This window comes from Alligator mississippiensis, chromosome 4 (genome assembly GCF_030867095.1).
Source record: "Alligator mississippiensis isolate rAllMis1 chromosome 4, rAllMis1, whole genome shotgun sequence".
NCBI classification, from domain to species: Eukaryota; Metazoa; Chordata; order Crocodylia; family Alligatoridae; genus Alligator; species Alligator mississippiensis.
The window spans coordinates 186,647,477-186,668,916 of record NC_081827.1 but is presented as its reverse complement, the minus strand read 5'-3'; the positions used below and the strand labels follow the sequence as shown (position 1 = coordinate 186,668,916).

Below are 21,440 nucleotides of genomic sequence, written 5' to 3'. Positions count from 1 at the left end.
CCCAACTGCTTCCTGCCGTCTACTGTAGGCTTGGGCACAGGGTGGGGCCAGCTCCCGGAGGCATTGTGCACTCCTGGGGGGCAGACAGGGGACCTGCACCCCCCAGATCTGTGTGAGGGGCAGGGGCAGGGCAGGTGCGCACTGTGGGCTTGTGCTCCCTGCCGCGCTGCCCTCCCCTGCCGCCTCTGCAGAGCAGCGTGTAAAACCCAGTGCAGCAGGGCACAGCGGGGAGGCGCATGAAAGCTGTCTGCTACTCTGAGCTCCCCACTGCCCTGGCCACACTTCCCCTGCAGGTGGGGGCAGCAGCGAGAGGCACAACTGCTGCTCTCCCCCGGGGCCCTGCTGAGTGCGCATGTATGATCTGGAGCTGCCTGCTGCTGCAAGCTCCATGCTGCCCTGGTCACACTTCCCTTGTGTGCATGGGGACAGTGTGGGCAGTAGCGCAGGGGTTGTGCTCCTTGCTGCTGCCCCCGCCTGCAGAGGAAGTGTGGCCAGGGTAGCGGGAATCTCAGAGCAGTAGGCAGCTTTTGTGTGCTTCCCTGCTATGCCCTGCCGCGCTGGGTTCCACAGGCTGCTCTGCAGAGGCAGCAGGGAAGGGCAGCATGGCTGGGGGCATCACTGGCACCTGCTGCCTGCCTGGGCTAGGGCTAGGAGGTGGCGAGGGCCAGGGGCAGGGAGGCAGCAGCTGTTTGCAGCCTCCTGGCTGCAGCAGGCCCAGGCTCTGTGTAGCTGCTGCCAGCCACGGCTCCTGGGCTGCTTGCAGCAGGGCTTCCACCCTCCCAGCTTCTTGCTGGGCGCAGCCCAGGCTCTGTGGCTGGCAGCAGCTGCCTAGAGCCCAGGCTGGCAGTCACATGCCGAGCAAAATGGCCTTGTGTGCCATGCTTGGCACGCGTGCTGGGGGTTGCTGACCCCTGGACTAGGAGATCTGGGACTGTCAGCCTGGGGAACAGAAGACTGAGGGCGAATTTGGTGGCCGTCCGTAAGAATGTAAGAGGTAAATATCGGGAGCTGGAAGAAAAACTGTTCACTAGGGTGTCTCAGTGGAGGACAATGAGCAATGGCCATAAACTGTTAAGGATGGTTTCAGATCGGATGTAAGGAAGAACTTTACGGTAAGGGTGACCAGAATTGGGAACAGACTTCCGAAGCAGATGGTGCAGTCCCCAACCTCGGAAGTCTTCAAGAGGAGACTGGACAGACACCTTGCTGGGATCATTTGATCTCAGCAGTATTCTTGCCCAGAGCAGGGGGTTGAATCCGGTGATCTTTCGAGGTCCCTTAGAGCCCTTAATTTCTATGATTCTATGATAAAACAAAAGTTTATCCAATCCAGTGACTTTTCATTTGAGACCTGCTTTGATTCTATTTAACACCAGGAAAAACGTTCACATACAAAATAAAACAATCCCCCCCCACTTTTGATTTGCCAAATATTTAATTTTGGTGTGTCCAATATAATTTTTTTTGAATTACCAGTGAATCAAAAATAAATTAATTATTTTCTCAGAGCTAACAAAGATGCTCATTTTCTGTGACCTTTGCTGTCTGCCACATGTTCTCTAGTACAGACTGAATGTAGATGGTGGTTTTGACTAAAGCTTTGAATGTTTTGAATCTTAACTGAGAGATTGTGTGATGTGAAGCAGATGAGCTGAAGTACTAAAAGCCAACTTAATTAAGTTCCTGGTTCTGAAGCTTGTTTTCCTATCTGACCTGATGGTTCCTGAAGTTAAGAAACTTATTGCTAAGTTTCACCCATCGTCCTATGTTGTTCAAGGGTATGAACAAGGAAGGAAAAGAAAACTATATTTGGGTACGTTGTATTCTAACAATATGAATTAACAGAGCTAGGGTATTTTATGAACTGCATTATTAATAAAGGCCTGAATTCAGTAATGTAATTATCTAATGCCAAATGATAAGTATCCAAGTCCCATTACTTCCATCAGAACTACACAGGGATTTAAAATGAGGCAGTCTTACATACTTTGCTGAACTGTGGGGTCCATCCTGGGTACGGTGGATGCTGCAGTACTATACTGAACATAAAGGCTAGAATTACTCTATCACAATGCCCCTTGTAAAGCCAAGGGACTATAAAGGAGGTCATAACAAGCTTGAGGAGCCAGGCAATTTAACTGTGTTTACTAAATAAGAAAAGTAATTAGCCCCTCTATAATGAAAAAGATTACATTGATTATAATCTTCATGCTTGTTTCAGTTCTTTCTTTGTTTTAACCTAAACTCTATGTCCCCATTTTAGAGAGTGACAGCACTGGTACATGTTCAAAGTGAACTTTTTATAAAGTGATTGTCAGATCCATTCATCGTTTTAAATCCAATCTACACTATGGGCTTTTATTCATATGTCTATAAATTTCTGTGTTAAAACAGGCTCAATCAGTTCTTACCCATGACATTCCTGCAAGCTGTTCTCACATCAGAGTCAAAAGGTTTTTAGAAATGTGAATTACGGATGCTACATGTTAAAAGCAGATAATGCTCACTTAATTAATTCTCTCTCCACAGAGATATTTAATAGGTGTTTCTATGCTATCCCACCAACCTTTGAAACAAAGAATCATGAAATACCTGTTTTATAGAATTTAGCAACACTATTATTAATCTTCTTGATTCAGATAGTACTGCCAAGCCCAAGCAAATGCATGAGGTTGGCTTAAGAAATCATGAGATTTAAAAATGCATTGGAGTCATTTACTTCTATTTCTATTATTATTATTGGTAGGTGGATAAGGATTAAAACTTTTTTATATTATTATTTTAAAACAAACCCTGAGATTCTCTCATCATTGGAATATTGTAGGTTCTGAGTCTTGGAATATTTGGATTTTTTCTTTTAAGTTGCAGGACTTGGTAACATTACGAAATATTTCCAGAAGACCACTGCATGGGCATTTTTGAGTTTATCATGTCCCTATTTCCCACCCAATCTTCACAGACGTGCTTTTCACATATTGTGCTACTTTTTGATACTTTAGAACAGTCACATGAAGCACATCACACTTCCCTTTGCTTTCTTTGACATTGAACTGTGCTGACCAAGAGCAAACTCAGCAGATTTGCTCCTTGACTTTTGAAGGGGTAGCCAGCCTTCTTCACAACATGCGCCAGCTTTAAGAGCCCACTTGCTTTTAAAAACTGTGCAACACTGCCACCTGCTGGCAAGTTAGAATGCAATTATTTACTGGTTTGTAGAAAGCCCGATAAATAGTAGGTGGTACATTTTTGAGCTAATGGGCCAGAACCCCAACCTGCATAAACTGTCGAAGTCATATTGAAGCCATTTCTTTAAAATATATCCACACTCTTTGGTTTCCTTGGTATTAGGAAAGGTAAATGCTGATTTAGGGATAAATCCGCAGCTGGTCCAGAGAAGAGCGGAGCATTGTATGTGGGGTAAGAGGGAAGGTGACATCAAATCCTGACCCTACAGCCCTAGAGCAAGTGAATCTTTTGATATCATCCACTGCCTTGGTTCACTGCACTGACAAAACTTAAAGCGCAGTGCATGCCAGACTTTTGCCATGACATGCTCCTGATATCTACAGGTTCAAAAGGGCTGAGACTACTACACCAGATGGGTAATTTTGGAAAACCCTCAGATGACATCTAGGGCATTTTTAGTGTATTGCTCTGACTATGCAGTGCCATTAGCTAGAGCTGGGACTTAAAGACTTAGATGCAAATACAACTATAACAGCACCATATTTATATTATTGTGTATATTACTACAACTAAAACATACACACAACCAAGCTCACCCCCATTGTTGATGAAGTTGCACCAAGCATACATTTTATCTAAACAGCATAATTTTTTATGATGCCAATCATTTCCTAGTTTTAAAAAAAGCAAGCAAGAAACAAAACAAAACAAAACAAAAACAATAACTTGGCATTAATTTGGTTAGATTTTAAACACCACTAGCATAAATAGCCCTTATATAATGTTGTATATATTCAAAGCACCACAGCAACGTTAAAGAACTATGTAAGGCAGGTTGAAGGGATCCCAGACTTTTGTCTTACCTAGTAATGCTGGATTCATTCCCTGCCCAGGCTGAAGCCTGCCACAGAGTGACCGCATCACTTTAGCGCTTCCAAATCTCTTGAAACGGGACCGCACATGTTCATAATACCACTCCAAGGAGCCAATCTTTACAACCCTATGCAAAACAGAAATAGAGCAAGATGTGGGAATATACAGATATAAGCCAGTGTGGCCATGCTGTCATCGGCCAAGCTTCAACCCAGCGCCTCTCAAAGTCAATAGAAAGACTTTTACAGTCTTCAACAGTTGTCAGATTGGGCCCCAAAATGAAAGACAGACAAAAATCAAAATATAGGATCTATTTCCCTAACAGCACAACAGGCACATGCGTATCCACCCTCCTTCCCACTCTGAGTCAGTAAGACGATATTGGCATTTCAGCTAGACCTTCTACGGACACTGTTCCCATCTCTGTGGCACATCCTATGGAGCATTACGCACCATCCAGCTGTAAATGCCACAGGGATTTCCATGTTAGTTTAAGTTGCTGTGTTTTTGGGATGGAATGATGGCTCAAGTTTCCTCCTTAATAAAATGACCTAGTGGGGCTTACTGAAAAAGACCTCTGTGGTCATTATGTGGCAGATTTGCGGAGTACCTTTGGCTTGTGGTAACTATATTTTCCCTGTGGGTATAAAACCCTGAATCTCAGGCCCTTTTGCAATACAACTTCTGGCTTTCCTCAAGTGAATGACCTGATACCTTGTGCTAGAAAATGTGTTACTAGTTAAGAAGACCAAGGGTCATAGTCTGTATTGTGCAATTCTGCTGAGGTCAAGGAAGCAATGTGGGTGTAACCAAGGCCAGTACCAGCCCTAGAGCCTTACAGCACCTGTAATGGTAACAACATTCCCTTCAGCAGCTCTGGAGGATGTCTGCACAGAAGCTCCATTTCCTCTAGGCTAGACCGTGAATAGCCCTCATGCACTGAGATGGTAAAGATCCTCCCTGAGTTTTACACCCAAGGCAAAGTTGTGTCACTCTGTCAGTCTCTGTGCCTGGAAGGTACAAGTTTCATTCCCTTTGTATGCCATATTAGTCCAAAAGACAGGGAGGGGACCATGTCTCAATTCTCCCTCCCCATCCTGAGACTGTAAGAGCCTGGACAAGCTCCAATTTTAGCCAGTGCCTTGAAGGCCTGATGGTACCACTTCTACTGCACTCTACTGAATCCTCAACCTCCCTTTTAGAGTATGTACAACAATGGCTCTTCTTGTAAGTCTATCCATTCAGGGCAGAATATTGCTTAAGGGTACTTCCCACAGCGTAACACCCATCCTCTAATGGCACTTCTTTTGAGCAGAGTTCACAGTTCAAGGAGTGCCTGAGAAGGCTGGCCCAAGGAGAATGAGTGCCCAAGGAGAGAGCTTGTGTACCTGGTTCAGAAGAAGTGTCACTGACATCTAACATCCAGAAAGTGCAGAGAAGCCCCAGGGAAGGTGAACTGACCTGAGGTTACTGTAGTAACTTGGGTACCCCTGTATCAAACCTCCCTGGAGAGGGAACTGGTACTCAAGAACCGTTGTGATCCTCTATCATAATATTTCTTTGCTGAGCCTACAGGGATTCTTCGTAAATACACCACTAGCTAATCCAGCTCTGACAAAGCCCTCTTCATTGATATATTTAAAAGCACTTTACAATGGGAGGGCTGTATCATTCCAGTTCATGGATGGGGTAGTTGAAGTAAAGAAGAGTTCTTGTCCCAGGTTATTCAACAGGCCAGGAATTAGTTAGGACTTGAACCCAGGTCTCCTGAGTCTCTGTCAAAACACTTATTCACCAGACCACAACACCTCTCAACTTCAACCTAATTCCACTGTGTCCAGGCCTATATCACTTCCCTGCTGAGGGCAGAGCCTCTTCTGCTCCCTTGCATCTCTCATGTGCTCAGACCTGGCAGTTGGGCAGTGTAGATGTTTTAGACGGGTTCTTAGCATGTACCCCAACATAACATGTGTGAGAGAACACAAGCATGTTGTGGGACACATGCCATGGCATCTACTCTGACTAATTCCCAGGCTTGGGCACACAAAGAGCAAGAGTGAGTGGGTGGCACTTATTTCTTAGCAGAGGACACAGACTCAGCAGGGAGGCAGCAGAGATGTGGCCTCCAACACTTGTTCCTTTAAGAGGTTGGCTGATCCAGTCCCTTTACCTGGATAAACGGCAAGGGTCACAGACCCAGCCCTGGTCCTTTTTGTTGTAGCAGCTGCAGTTCTTACAAGTGTAGAAGTGGCAGTCTAGGCACTGTCGCTTGCTGTTCACCAGGAACTTGAAAGGCTGCAGACAGTGGACACAGTGGGTTTCATTTAGGTGGGACTGATTGGATAAGAACTCCCTCTTGGTACTCTCTCTCTCAATCTTGCCTTTCAGATCCCTTAAACAGAACAAACAAACATACATCAGGAAATCAGAAAGGGAAATGAATATAAGGGGGCTGAGTCTGAAAAATAGTCTTATCGGAGCAGTCCAGCTGCAAGATCACATCAGTGTATCTGAGAACACAAGTTGACTCAATAATTGATTTTTTTAAACCTGTGTAACATGAGGACTATGATTTCATTTAGCACAACTTGCCCCATGACTAGCTCCGTAAATGTGAAAGCCCAAGTCTCGTGGCATGTAGAAAATGCCCTAGGGCAATTATCAGCAATGAATCATAGATTCATAGATGTTAGGGTCGGAAGGGACCTCAATAGATCATCAAGTCCGACCCCCTGAATAAGCAGGAAAGAGTGCTGGGTCTAGATGACCCCAGCTAGATACTCGTCTAACCTCCTCTTGAAGACCCCCAGGGTAGGGGAGAGCACCACCTCCCTTGGGAGCCCGTTCCAGACCTTGGCCACTCGAACTGTGAAGAAGTTCTTCCTAATGTCCAGTCTAAATTTGCTCTCTGCTAGCTTGTGGCCATTGTTTCTTGTAACCCCCGGGGGCGCCTTGGTGAATAAATCCTCACCAATTCCCTTCTGTGCCCCCGTGATGAACTTATAGGCAGCCACAAGGTCGCCTCTCAACCTTCTCTTGCGGAGGCTGAAAAGGTCCAGTTTCTCTAGTCTCTCCTCGTAGGGCTTGGTCTGCAGGCCCTTGACCATACGAGTTGCCCTTCTCTATACCCTCTCCAGGTTATCCACATCCTTCTTGAAGTGTGGCGCCCAGAATTGCACGCAGTACTCCAACTGCAGTCTGACCAACGCCCTATAGAGGGGAAGTATCACCTCCCTGGACCTATTTGTCATGCATCTGCTGATGCACGATAAAGTGCCATTGGCTTTTCTGATGGCTTCGTCACACTGCCGGCTCATGTTCATCTTGGAGTCCACTAGGACATGTATTAGAAAACAGAGAACTGGTTTGTATCTAGATTCAGACTGAGTTCAGGCTAAGGATGGAGAGTTCAAGGCCAAACCTAAATCTGTAAAGACTCAGATTCAGAGCTGGCCATGCTGAAATCTTGTCAGCTGGTCCTCGTAAGATTGCGGTTGTGAACAGCAGAACTGTGACTAGGTTGGCTGTTTTCACAAGGCTTTGCCTGCATCCAAAACATAACAGAGGCGCTGGGGTTTGGAACCAACTTACTGTTCCAATTAGTTCTAATCAGAAATTAAAAACCATACAATCACATCCTTAGGACTTCAATGAAACTCATTTTCCTCTAACTGAGGACATGATCCAACAATCATTTATTTCAGGCATTTGGTTATAACTGGGGTTTGGGAATGAAGAGTATGGAAATTGGCTAAAAGCAGAAACACTGTCTGTTCATGCATCTTCGCTAGACAGTGCATTGTGCCTACTCCACTTTGCTACTGTGCCAATGCTTACAAAAATATTTCATTGTCTATTCCCATAGGTTTTAACCCAACACACAGAACAGTTTGTTAATTTATAAGAAAGCAATTGTGAAAGATGTTCCAGCCCCACAAATGACCATCTCCTCTATGCTTTGCTTCACAATAGCCCTTTTCTGCTAACAAGCATTTTATTTGCTTCTTGGACACGAAAGCCTGGACTCAATGCAGGAAGCCCTCTGTGTACCCTGGGTTTTGAACAGCAGACAGAACTGGCTGAAGAGAACATTCCAGTCAGCTGAGCAAGCGCAAACAAACACCTGCGTATTAAACTGAATGATGTCTCATTACTTGAAGCTTTTCTATTTGTTCTCAGCACAATGTTTTAGCTAACACCTACCACAGGTTGTTTGACTTCTGGGCTATGATCAGGAGGCCTGCTATTTGATTTGTAGGAAAGGTCTTTCAAGGCTTGTTTTTTATCTGGGCAGGGCTGGGAAGTTGCCCTTTTTCAAACAGAATTAACATTGGTGCAACACAAGGGAAACCTCAATAGGCGAGTTGTTCTTAAAAGTCCTAGACTGGAGCTAAAGTAACCTCATTAATTGCATACCACTGCACTGGCTTTAGTGTAGGTCAATAAATGGATATTAGTGTGACCCATTAAGGGACAGGTCAAATGTCAGCTCAAAGCTAATTAATAAGAAAATAATCCATTCAACTTTTTTCCCCTTTCAGGTACTGGGTGATGGTGGAGTGGACAGAAAGACTGCAGGCCTGCCCCTGAGCCAAAGCGTGTGGGGCAGGATGGGAGGGCATGCTTCTCTGGTCCTACAGGAGCCTTCCCAACTTTTATTCAAAGAGGCTGGGACAGACATCAGCTGCCAAGACCTGGGATAATTTGTCTTAACTGAGCTTCTTAGCCTTGGCTAAAACTCTAACTTGGTATAATCCAGAATAGTTTTATTACCTTGAATGAACTGTGCTGATTTACATTAGCTGTGAACCTGCACCACTATGAGCATGCGCCATGCATTTGCACGGTGCTTATAGTTAGATCTTTACAGTAGCAAGACCCTGTCCATCACAATGAGTGACTTATAAAGGCATTATTTTATGCTTGCACAGCACATAACACAAGGGACCTCAACTTGGCAATAGTTTGTGGTTGGTACCACAATAGAAAATGTGAAATATTAATTCCATGTGCCCAGTGCAACTTTTCTCATGGGGCTTATATGCTCCAGCTGTTTCCAAGGGAACTAGAAACTTTCACTAGACTGGTTTGTCTTGTTTTCCAAGTCTCACCCCATTCCTCCTGCTCCAGAGATGCCAAGGTGATGACAGACCTCAGCTGAACTGACATAAAGGTTACAATAACCACGTGACTCATTAAAAAAAATATATTTTCAGAAGTCAGGATCACAACCTGCTGATCTGTTACTATATTCAGTGCTGAATGAGTAATCAAAGTGCAGCTGATACAGACTACTAAAGGAATCAAGAACACGTCTATACCCCAAATTTATGCCAGGCTCTGCATTCACTACCTCCTGAATGACTAACCTCCTGAATGACTAACAGTGCAGCTGCATTCATAAGGGAATCCAGGATTATGGTGAGGGGGATGCAGCCACATCCCATATGGCTGTGCAGTGCTGGCACAGTGAGCGGACGCCGTGATCCTGGATGCCAGTAAGCTCTTTGAGAATAGAGCTGAAACATGGGCAATTGCCAAGCTAAGTCACCAGCGAGAAACTGACTGTCAGAGGACAGGAAAAAAGGGGTCAAGGCAGTTTGGGGCATGGGGAGTCGAGGCCGGAGCCTGGAACAAGGAGTCAGTAGGCAGGAATAAGGATGAAGCCAGGAAACCAACAAGGTGGACCCAGGCAACAAGAAATTAGGACCAAACAAGCAGCACCTAAAACACTAGGAACAAAAAGGCAGGACCCAGGGACTGGGAAATAAAGAGTCAATGGCTGGAGCCAAGGCATCTGTTATACTAAGTAGCCTGCTGTTTATAAGCAGGCAGCTTCTCCATGATAGGGGCACTTAGGCTACTGGTAGCCAGGCAGACTCAGTAATCACGACCTGCTGGGGGCAATATAGCCTGCTTTCTGCCCTGCCTCCTGACCTGCCTCCAGCAAGAAAGGGGACAACTTTTCTTCTCTACTTCCCCTTCCCCATCTCCTGTCATTTCATAGTTCATAGTTTCTAGGGTCACAAGGGACCTGAACAGATCATCAAGTCTGACCCCCTGCCCTGGGCAGGAATGAGTGCTGGGATCATGATACCCCAGCCAGATATCTATCTAACCTCCTCCTGAAGACCCCCAAGGTAGGGGAGAGCACCACCTCCCTTGGGAGTCCATTCCAGAGCCTGGCAGCCCTAACCATAAAGTAATGCCTCCTGATGTCCAGCCTGAACCTACTCTCAATCAATTTGTGGCCGTTATTCCTTGTTATCCCAGGTGGTGCCCGGGGGAACAGAGCCTCACCTATTTTCTGCTGGTGCCCCCTGGTGAGTTTATAGATGGCCACCAGATCCCCTCCCAGTCTTCTCTTGTGGAGGCTGAATAGATTCAGGCCTTCAGCCTCTCTTCGTAGGGCCTGACCCGCTGTCCCTTGACCATGCAATTGGCCCTTCTCTGGACCCTCTCAATGCTAGCCACATCCCTCTTGAAGTGCGGTGCCCAGAACTGGACGCAGTACTCCAACTGCGGCCTGACCAACGCCGCATAGAGGGGAAGGATCACCTCCCTGGGCCTGCTTGTGATGCATCTATAGATGCATGACAAGGTGTGGTTACCCTTAATGACCGCTTCCTCGTATTGGCGGCTGATGTCCATCCTGGAGTCAACAATGACTCCAAGATCCCTTTCAGCCACCGTGTTGACAAGAAGGGTGTTCCCCAGCCTGTAGGTGTGTTGCAGGTTCCTTCTCCCTAGATGCAGCACCTTGCACTTGTCTGCATTGAATTCCATTCTATTCTCATCTGTCCACCTCTGTAACCGGTCTAGATCTAGTTGGATTCTGTCCCTCTCCTCCAGTGTGCCCACTTCTCTCCACATCTTTGCATCATCAGCGAATTTGGACAGTATGCTTTCCACGCCCACCTCCAAGTCGCTGATAAAGATACTGAATAGCACAGGCCCGAGGACCAAGGCCTGGGGAACTCCACTGCCCACATCCCTCCAGGTCGAAAATGACCCGTCCACTACTGCTCTCTGGGTATGACCATCGAGCCAATTTGTCACCCATCTGACTGTGTAGGCATCAATGCCGCAGTCGCCTAGTTTTTTTATGAGAATGGGCTGAGAAACAGTGTCAAAGGCCTTCTTGAAGTCCAGGTAGACAACATCCACCTCAACACCCACATCCAAGGACTTTGTGACCTGGTCGTAAAAAGAAACAAGGTTATTCAGGCAGGATCTGGTTGCAATGAACCCATGTTGGTTGCCACTGAGCATTACCTCCCATTTCTGACCTACCCAGCCTGTATTATAAGCACTTTTAATCCTGGATGCAATGGAGTTAGTGTGAAACTACTGTGGCACAGGGTCTGTTTAATGTACCATGAAAAAATATTTTAAATATCATAACATTCCAGCTGCACCTCCAAGCCTGGCCACTAAGGGCAGTCTCTGCGCTCACACACACCTTGCTCAGAAGTTTCTTTCAGGGGGGAAGAATTTGTTGCAGATGAAAATGGGTCATATACAGTATGGATTGATAGCAGTGAACTTTTTTCTTGGCTATGTGTCTGTGCAGAGGAGCAAGAATCACTGTTTACCCCATCTTTATGCATTTAGGTGCTGGCTCTCAGCACCCAAGGATAAGTAACATTTACCTACTGAACACTTACACAAGTGGCTCTCAACCTTTTCAGTCAGGAGACCTCTCTCCAAACTTTTTTGAATTTGGTGGTACCCTCATTTGAGAACTACCGAGGGAAGGTGAGGCAGCAAAATAGTGGTTCTCAACTGAGTGTCCCCAATGCCAGGTAAAAATGCCCTGTGCCCTTGTGCATGGCCTGCCCAGAAAGGGCTGTGACATGTACACACTTTCTTACCTGAGGGAAGCAGAAATTCTGTTTTGGAAAGGGTGTCTCTAAGGTTTGATGCCTCCCAAGGTGGCATCTCTCTCACTGAGCACAGAGTGAGCATGCTGGCCTTTTGTGATGCTCACTGTTTACTAGCCCTTGGTGAGGTACTTTCCTCCAGAATAATTTGCCTTTACTTTATGGTGGTGCCAAACCTTTTGCCTCCACAGGCCAGATAAGTGGAGTAGGGTAGGTCCATAGGCCAGATCCCACATGCCCTGATCTAGACCTGTGCTACCCTGCTCCAGCCAAGCAACACCCTGAACTGGACCCTTGATGCCAGATCCAGCCATGTGTTACCCCAATGGACCCATGCCACTGGATCTAGCATGTGCCACCTCGATCAGGACCTGTGCCACCTGATCTGAACCCACTTGTCCCGATCCAACCTGTACACCACCTGGTCTGGTCTTGACCCAGACACATCTGGCATGTAGGGCCACATTATCTGGCCTGTGGGGCTCCCCCATGGGTCTGGAAACTTGGCAGCAGGGGAACTGCTCCTCTACCTCCACTGGTCAGACTTGGCCCATGGGCCAGGGTTTGAGCACCCCAGCTGTAGGGTCAAAGATGAGCAGACACATTGTGCACAGCCTAACACCAAAGTGCATAACTATTTTGGGGTAAAGGGTAATTTCTTGGAAAGTCCAGAGTAAATACAAACCAGTGTAGGCTGCACAGGTGAACCAGTCACATATCTAACAATTTACTAGATTTTCTGGGATAGCACTTTGGTAAAGCAAAACAGGCTATTACTAGCTCCCTTGCCATCTAGTAGACTTACTATTGACCATCATCTCCAGACAGCTGGGTGTGTATCTGTGCAGAAAACTTAGGTCATTTACTCTGGAGTAGAATCCAAGATAAGTTACCTGGGAGCAAATATGTAATGTGTCTGCACCCAAGGGCTCTTCACCATTCTGTGTGGCTGCTTGGTAAACCTTTAAATCAATCCTAATGCACCCTACAAAATACAGCCTGCTCCGGACGGGAGCTCCAAGGTTCTGCTGCAAAGCAAACAGGCAGATTTGTTTCTGGCAACTCATTTTTGTGTACGGAAGACAAGTAAGCTTGTGTAAATGCTTCTCTGATGAGCAGCTAGTAAAGCCATGGTGGTATTAACATGAATGAGAACAAGATGAAAACTCATTTTGGAGGCCTGATATTACGTAAACCAGAGGTAGAAATTAATGGCACAGTAGGATATACAGATACACCTTCAAGACCTGGTAGGTATTTTGTTTCTGTCTCCTAACCCTCAAGACATATCCAGCATCCAGATGCTATCCCCCTGGAAATCAGCCTCAAGAGTTAATTACATGAATTGACCCTTTGTTCTTGGATTGTGAAACAGTTATGTTTGTACCCTCTTGTTCTTGAAGACTTGTTCTTCAAGCTATCATATGACCTAAAATATTCCTTTCTAGCTCTGGCTTTCTGCAAGACATCTCCTTTTGAAATCGCATGGGAGAGAGAATGGGTTAGCTAATGAACTGGTCTAAAACACTTTCAGGCCCAGTGATCAAAAAGAAAAAAATGCTGATCCCTGCCACACTAAATCAAACTCATCAAGGATAAAGCTTTCCTTCAACTTCCAGCATTACTGGACCATTCAGACTAACCTGTGCTTTATTGCAACTAATGCTGGAGCATCTTCTTCAGGATTTACTACAAACTTTATCATTTCTGATCTTCCTCTCATGCTCCCCTGAATCAGACATTTCACAAGGCTGATTACATTGAAATGGCCTGGCAAAGCAGGAAAAATATGTTTAACAGTATAACCAGAAATTTCTGCCCAAGGAAGTGCACAGGAAAGTCTGCAGGTCAGGATGGAGATCCTTTGGCAAACTGTGGGGAAATCTGAACTTTTTGCAGTGGATAGCAGGCATTTGCTGTTTCTGATTTTTGTTGGCACTAGAAAATTAACTCTCTCCAGGTCCACTCTGGCTGGGAGGAAGTCAGCTCATTGTGGCCACAGGAAAATCTTTTATGGTTACAGTACAAATCAAATACAGTAAAGTGATTAATACAAATGGAATCTCAATGGAACCACCCACTTACGATGTATGGCGGAGTTAAGTCAGTTTCTATCTCTTATCCTTTACAGGAATTGAATAGCTTTTCCCTTCACTTTCCAGGTACTATGTCTCTTTTCCACCTTTATTTTTGCTCTACATGCTGCATGATTAGTCTTTAGAACTATGCGAGATATAGCTGGTGACAAGAAAAATAATGCATCTATCTCCCATGCCCACTAGATTTCACTATTAAAAACCCCCCAAAAACCTTGTGATGTGAGAAACTTGTTTTAGACAACTGCTTGAACAAATTGTAGCCAGACACTTCTGTTCAAACAGAAGTACAGATAACTTCTCTACCATACATTTTGGCTCCTAGGCACAAAACGATTGACCCCAATGCAGACTGCAGCTGGTCCAAATTCTTAGACTTGAATTATCAACCATTTTGGGGAGAAAAGGTCCCATTTTAAGGAGACAAACAAATAAAATTTTTTATAGAATTTGACCCATTTTAAATCAGCTCTTTTGTAAACCGTGCACTTATGAGAATCATGTTGATATTTGAATTCAAGCCTATAAAAGGCCATTAATAAAAACAAAAGTGACCAAAGCTAATTCTGTCCTTTGATCCATGCAGAGAGTTCCTCCTGATGTCACTTGCTCTTGTGTATTTGAAACTAGATGTTGGTTTATCATGCTTCCCTGGATGATGATAATGCCTTGGGGTGCCCAATTTCTTGGTGTAAACTGATGTAGCCATGCTGCTTTAAACCAATGATTGACCCCAATGGAGCTACTGTAATTTGCATCCATTGAGTTCTTAGTTTCAGAAACATTTGGTGGACTGGGTTAATAGTCAGATTCAAGCTTCATTCTTTTTCCTTGTCTGTATTTTCAGACTCTTGGCTTAATCTCTAACGTCTGTTTTCATGTTTAACAAGATCTAAAGGGACCTGCTATTTCCTTCAGAGCGTCATCAAAGCCTTGAAGTAGCCCTAAAGAATGTACTCACTCCAATCTTTCTTCCTCTTTCTTCCGTAGATCAAGGTCCCGTTGAACCACTTCCCAAACATGCTTGGCCTCTTCATCTGTGAGCTTGGACAGATCCAATTTCCTTCCCATCCTAGCAAGAAGTTATGTTAAGGAACCTAAACAGCAGGAAAAAGAAAAGCAGTGAACATTACCATGGCAGGCCAAATTAGAGACAATCCCGATATGCTTTCTTGGGAGACACTATCTTATTTTTTACTCATGAGGGTACAAGCTCACACCTTCTGGGAAGGATTTGATATTGACATAGGAAAAGCATTTTATTCCATCTCTGTCAACACCCATATGAGCTGGTCCATTCAAACAATTTGGCATGCTAGATGGTATGGAGAACTATACTTGGCCTCCTGTGATAATGTAACTTAACCACTGACAGAACCTGCTTTTAGAGGGGGAAAGAGAGGGGAAGGGAAGAGAGAGAGACTGAGTATAATTTAAGGCCAATTACTAGCAGGAAAGCTCTTTGGAATTATGGGAAAGTGGTATATTTCCTTTTACCAGTCTTCTTGGGACTACAAGATGCACTTGCAAGTCCTCATTGGATTTGTGTTGTGGAATGAATTGCTAATTAGCAAGTACAGACTATAAGATAAACCTGAACTAAACTTGACTGCTTTAGGAGTATTTAAGGTCATTGTGTCCGTAAGGGAACAGAATGAATGGGATTCCTTGAAGTTCAAGTCTGATAAAATGGAAAAGAACTACAAAACCTCAAGGGATAAGTGGCATATATATACTTCGTTGTTGTTCTGTCCTTTCCTTTATTTTCCTCTGCAAACAGCACATACAATAAACAAAGACACCATGTCTCAGGGCATGTGGTCTTGTAGGCATCTGAACTACAGTACATGCTTAGACTTTTAAATGTCATTCCTAGATGATGATCTGATACAGGGAGAGAGAGAGAGAGGGAGGAAATGACACTTGCCAAATGTGGTGCTCAGGACAGGTCCTGGAGGACCGGAAAAGGGCCATTGTGGTCACTATTTTCAAGAAGAGGAGGAAGGAGAAACCAGGTAACTACAGACCAGTTAGCCTGACCTCTATCCTTGGCAAGACCTTTGAGAAAATTGTTAAGGATCACATTGGTGGGGGACCAGCAGGTAAAATAATGCTAACGGGCAACCAGCATGGGTTCACAGCAGGCAGATCCTGCCTGACTAACATGGTTTCTTTTTGTGACTGGGTCACAAAATGCTTGGATGAAGGAATAGAGGTAGATGTTATTTACTTAGATTTTAAAAAGGCCTTTGACACAGTGTTGCACACAATTCTTATAAATAAACTAAACAGTTGCAATGTAGATGATTACACAGTCCAGTGGATGGAAAATTGGCTTATGGGACGCACCCATAGAGTGGTGGTGGATGTGTCGATTTCTACCTGGAGAAATGTGGGCAGCAGAGCCCTCCAAGACTCTGTCCTTGGACTGATACTGTTCAATATCTTCATTAGTGAGTTGGATGAGAGAGTAGAAAGCACTCTGTCCAAGTTTGCAGATAACACCAAACTATGGGGGGAGGTAAACTAAAGGGCAGGGAGAGAATCCAGGTGGATTTGGACAGGCCAATTTACCATTTTGGCTAAGTACAGACAGTGAAAAAGTCCAAGGCTGAATCAATTCAATCTTCACAGATTAGTTTAAATTACATAGATTAAACCGATAAACAAGTAAACAGACATTCACATTTAATTACACAAATGCAGCCATATACCTGCAGTGGTTCAGGCCAGAAGCTGGGGGTGCTAGAGCATGCCTCCCTACTTGGCTGGAGCAGGCAGCTTGGGCCAAGGCTGCCACCTACCCTGCAAGACGGGGGGGGGGGGGAGGGGAAGGGGTTGTGGGGAAAGTGCAAGCCATCCTGGGAAGCTGGGGGACTTAACTTGAATGTGGAGGGGATCTGGGACGGAAGTTCAATAACCCAGTTTAATCTAAATCAATTAAGTCTGATACTACATCCATCCAGGTTTATCTTAAACTGGTTTCAGCCATTTTGAAAGTGGTTTATGAGCACTGAACTTCTGTCATGTTACAGATTTGAACCAGTTTCTGATCACCAGAAACTGGTTCTATACCAGTTTGTGTGCGATTTCTGTCCCTAGTCTTTATGCTCATAAGAGCAGGATAGCTACAAATGAAAATTTAGGTCATCCCCAAAAAATGGCAAATGGGTGATGAGCAAACTTTGGATGTCTTGGCAAATCCTTTATATTGGCTAACTGCGGCTATGCCTGTGCAAGAGTAAGTCCAGAAAGTTCATTGCTGTAAAAGGTATGAAAGTGAGAACTCTTGATCACTCTGTCTAATGTTAAGCAAATTTTTCAAATTCTACTTCAAATGATCATTTCTGCATTTGGTTTCTTGGCTTGTGGAACGCAAATGGTGTAACTGTCTTGTCAACAAATAAATGTTTTCTTACTTCTTTGAGATGATTGTATATTGTGTTTGGGAAGGGATAGGAAACTGAAAACAGGCATGCAGATATTCAGCTGAATGTGAATAGTTAGAAAGTACTCTTCTCCTAGCAAACCTGTGCCTTGGAGGTCTTGGTATAATTAACTGCACCAAAAACCTTTAAACAGGGTCTCATTGTGATGTGCTAAATATTAACTTGCTGTTCAGATTCATTGGGTCAAAGCCATTCTACAAATAAGCTTACATAAGTAGCTGAGAAACTAATTGCTCATTTCCTAGTAAAACACTTGAGCCTGTTGAGCTAATACCTCAGCTGGAAGAAGAGTTGTAAATAGATTTTGGTTATGAAATGAAGGTCATTCACTCTCCTCTGATATTTACATCTCCTAAAAACTTGCTTTTGACTCAGAAGACATCTGAGTGTGGTATCAGCTCACCCATCTTTTTTACATCCAGGGTATCAAAGTTATTCCATGCCTTCTTTCAGGTGAATTATCAGACTAAAATAGTCCTTTGTGTTTCTGGATAAAATGCAGGGTCTAATTATATGAGACCAGGATTTTCCCACCTGTGCTGTAGGACAATATCTAAAATTGAGGTGATATGGGTGGAACCTGTTGAAGGTGGATGGAGTATGACCTGGAACTTGGTGTCAGCAAACAAAGCTTTTCATCTTTGCATAATGTTATATTGCTGTTTGTTCAAATAACTGAAGGAGAGCTATGTACATTAAAATTTGCTCTGATTAAGACAGTAATAGAGAAATCTTTTTAGGAGAAAGTGAAACAGTGGTCATAACTAGACCTGCTAAAGTTATGAGCTTGTTTGTAGGTGTAACTTTGGGCCTTGTAGCTTCTGCTGTTACAGGTTAGAATTGAGCGTTAATTTGTTAATGACTGCTAGGCTAGGGACAGAGATAAACTGGTTTAAGCGATCAGAAACTGGTTTAAACTTGTAACAGAACAGATGTTCAGGGCACATAAACCAGTTTGAAAATGGCTGAAACTGGTTTAAGATAAACCTGGCTGAATGTAGTATCAGATTTAACTGATTTGGGTCAAACTGGTATGCAATGTCTGTCCCAGACCCCATCCTAAGTTTAAGTTGAATCAGTCCCCCAGCATCTCAGCATGATCTCTGGGCTCGGCAGGGCTCTGGCACCTCCCCTCTGCTCCCTGGCTGCAGCTCTGGCAGAAACTACATGGACAGTGAGGTCTGCTTGGCTTCCTCCTGCTCCCCACTACTCCCACTCCCCACTCTCTGCTGAAGCAGGGATTTCCCCCTCCCCTCTGTCTTACACAGACACCTCTCAGCATTAGCTAGCATACCACATGCTGGCTATGGTCCATGCTGTGGCAGATAGGACAAAAAGCAGACAGCACAGTGTTGGCTCATGGCTTTTTGGAGCTAATCAACAGGTAGCTGGTAATGTCCCTCCATTCCTTCCTTGGAAAAAGTTGTTTAACAAGAGCTTGAACTAATGAGAGACACTTTTTTTTTCTAATGGCTGATAAACACGGAGTTAGGGTTGCTGAACACTGTTATCAACTCTCTGCTGGGCTGCTTGGGGAGGCGGGGGGGGGAAGAAACCCCTCCCTAATCAGAGCATCCTGCTGGGGCCTGGCCGTGCACCCTCAGCTCAGCACAGTGGAAGGAAGGGAGGGCTGCTCTAGTGCCCCCTGGCTTCTAGCCAGAGCCACTGCAGGCATGTGCCTGAATTTCTGGAATGAAAAATGAATGTCTATCCACCTCCAAATTGGTTCAAGCTTTGCAGGTTAGACTAACCTGCAAAGATTGAATCAATTCAGGCTCAGGCTTTTTGAATGTCCGTCCCTAGTCATCATTAACTTTAAATTTACCTTGTCTTACTATATCAAGCCTGACAATTGGATTTCTGATGACAATATGAACGATACAGTTAGACTGCCTGCCACCAAAATGGTTCTGAATTTGATACAAAGTTCTGAGCTTTTCTATATTGGAGAAACAGACTGAACAGAGGCAGAAACAATTGATCTGGAACAGAAGAGAAGAAAAGATGCTCTGTCAGTGTGGGATAATGGGTGGTTGTACAATCATGGTTCCACAGGCAGATCTGTGGATGTTGAAGTCAGGCTGAAGAGTCAGAGCTAGAGGCATCATTAACTTCATAGATTTTAAGGTCAGAAGGGACCTATTAAATCAAGTCCAACCCTCTGTCCTGGGCAGGAAAGAGTGCTGGGTTCAGATGATCCCAGCCAGGTGTTTGGCCAATCTCCTCTTAAATACCACCAAAGAATGGGACAGCACCACCTCTCTTGGAAGCCTATTCCATATTTTGGGAGCCCTTACTGTAAAGAATATTTTCCTGATGTACAATCTAAATTTGCTCTCCTTCAGTTTGTGGCCATTGTTTCTAGTTACCCCGATCGACACCCTGGTGAACACGGTATCCCCTATTTCCTGCTATGTCCCCCTGATGAGTTTGCAGACGGCCACAAGATCACCTCTCAGCCTTCTCTTGTACAGGCTGAAGAGATTCAAGTTCCTCAATTGGTCCTTGAAGGGTTTTTCCTGTAGGCCTTTAACCAGGCAGGTGGCCCTCCTCTGAGCCCTTTTCAGGCTATCTACATCCCAACTGAAGTGCAGTGCCCAAAACTGGATGCAGTATGCCAGTTGTGGCCTGACCAATGCCACAGAGAGAGGAAGTATCACCTCCCTGGACCTGTTTGTGATGCACCTACTTATGCAAGAAAGAGTGCTATTAGCTTTACTTATTACCTTATCACATTGGTGACTCATGTTAATTTTGGAGTTGACTACGACTCCGAGATCCCTTTCTGCAGCTGTGCTACTTAAAATGGTACCTCCTAGGCTGTAGGAGTGTTGATGATCCTTCCTCCCTAGGTGCAACCCATGGTATCTTTGTTAAACTGAATCCTGTTCTGTTCTGCCCACTTCCCCCAGATTCCATAAACTGGCCCTGGCCAGTAGGCCAAAAGTCCTGGACTAGAATCTGGGGAGGGGAGGGGGGGAAGTAGGTGGAGCTGCATGGTATGCCAGGCAGGTAGGTAGGCAGACACTGCTGCTGTGGTGAAGGAGAAAGGTGGATAAATTCATGGCCCCCCTAAGATGTCATATCTAGGATCCCTACATTCCTTGTTCCCACACAGTGGCAATGATGTCTGCCTGTCCACTTGCCTGGCACACCATGCTGTTCCGCCTCCCCACTGGACTCCAGCCCAGGACTTTTGACCAACTGGCTGGGACTGGGTCTATGGAATCCAGGAGTATCCTGGACAAACCAGGACGTGTGGTTACCCTAGTTAGCGTCCACATACAGCAATCTATGTTTATCGACTAGCACAATATGTCAGTGAAATAATGCATGGCCACCTAAAGTCTGGAATGACCACAGGGGACATCTTGTCCAACCTCTGAAGGGAAAGCTTTTCCCAACCAGGAATCTGATGCAGACACCATGGATGAGAGCACCGAACGCTGACTTCTAAAGGCTTGTCCACACAGTGGTCCAACCATGATAGGTTCAATCATGCCCCACTCCCCTGCAATAACAGACATGTTCCAAACTCAGAGATATGCCAGAGAGGCTGCTCTGGGCTCACTCCAGCAGCTGCTCTCAAGGGTACCAGACACCACGGGTTCAAGAGCAGCCATAGAGTTATATATCTGCGTCTTCACTGGGGACCTTCCAAGTTTAGAGCATGTTTGACAAGCTGCTGCAAAACAGACAAGCCCTAAACCACCAGGCAGAAAATACAGTGGTCCATGCAACACATGTTCAACTTTAGTATTTCCCTACCCAGAATGGCTGTAGAAGTGTCACCTGTTAATCAGTTGCCCCACAGGAGCACACTCATGAAATAAAGTGGCCCTTGGTCTAAGTAGAGGTGACAGACCTGAACCCTAAACACTTACCAATGGTTTAAGTCCAATCCTGTTGAAGTGGGAAACACTCCCAGTAACTTCAATAGGACCCCAACTTAG

The 21,440-nt window shown here is 44.9% G+C and overlaps 1 protein-coding gene across 7 annotated transcripts in view; it reads right to left on the bottom strand.

Annotated features, from left to right (window-relative positions):
- MLPH (melanophilin) overlaps positions 1-21,440 on the bottom strand; it is an 84,694-nt gene that overhangs the window by 49,512 nt on the left and 13,742 nt on the right. For 5 of the 7 annotated variants that reach the window (XM_019492212.2, XM_019492211.2, XM_019492210.2 and 2 more), the window contains exons 2-4: positions 15,000-15,135; positions 6,230-6,451; positions 4,050-4,186 (exon numbers count right to left, since the gene is read on the bottom strand). In XM_019492212.2, coding sequence (XP_019347757.1) covers positions 4,050-4,186; positions 6,230-6,451; positions 15,000-15,109 — 469 coding nt within the window. In that variant the 5' untranslated portion in view covers positions 15,110-15,135. The remainder of the gene's footprint in view (positions 1-4,049; positions 4,187-6,229; positions 6,452-14,999; positions 15,136-21,440) is intronic. The other 2 variants (XM_019492214.2, XM_059727180.1) reach the window with 2 other exon arrangements.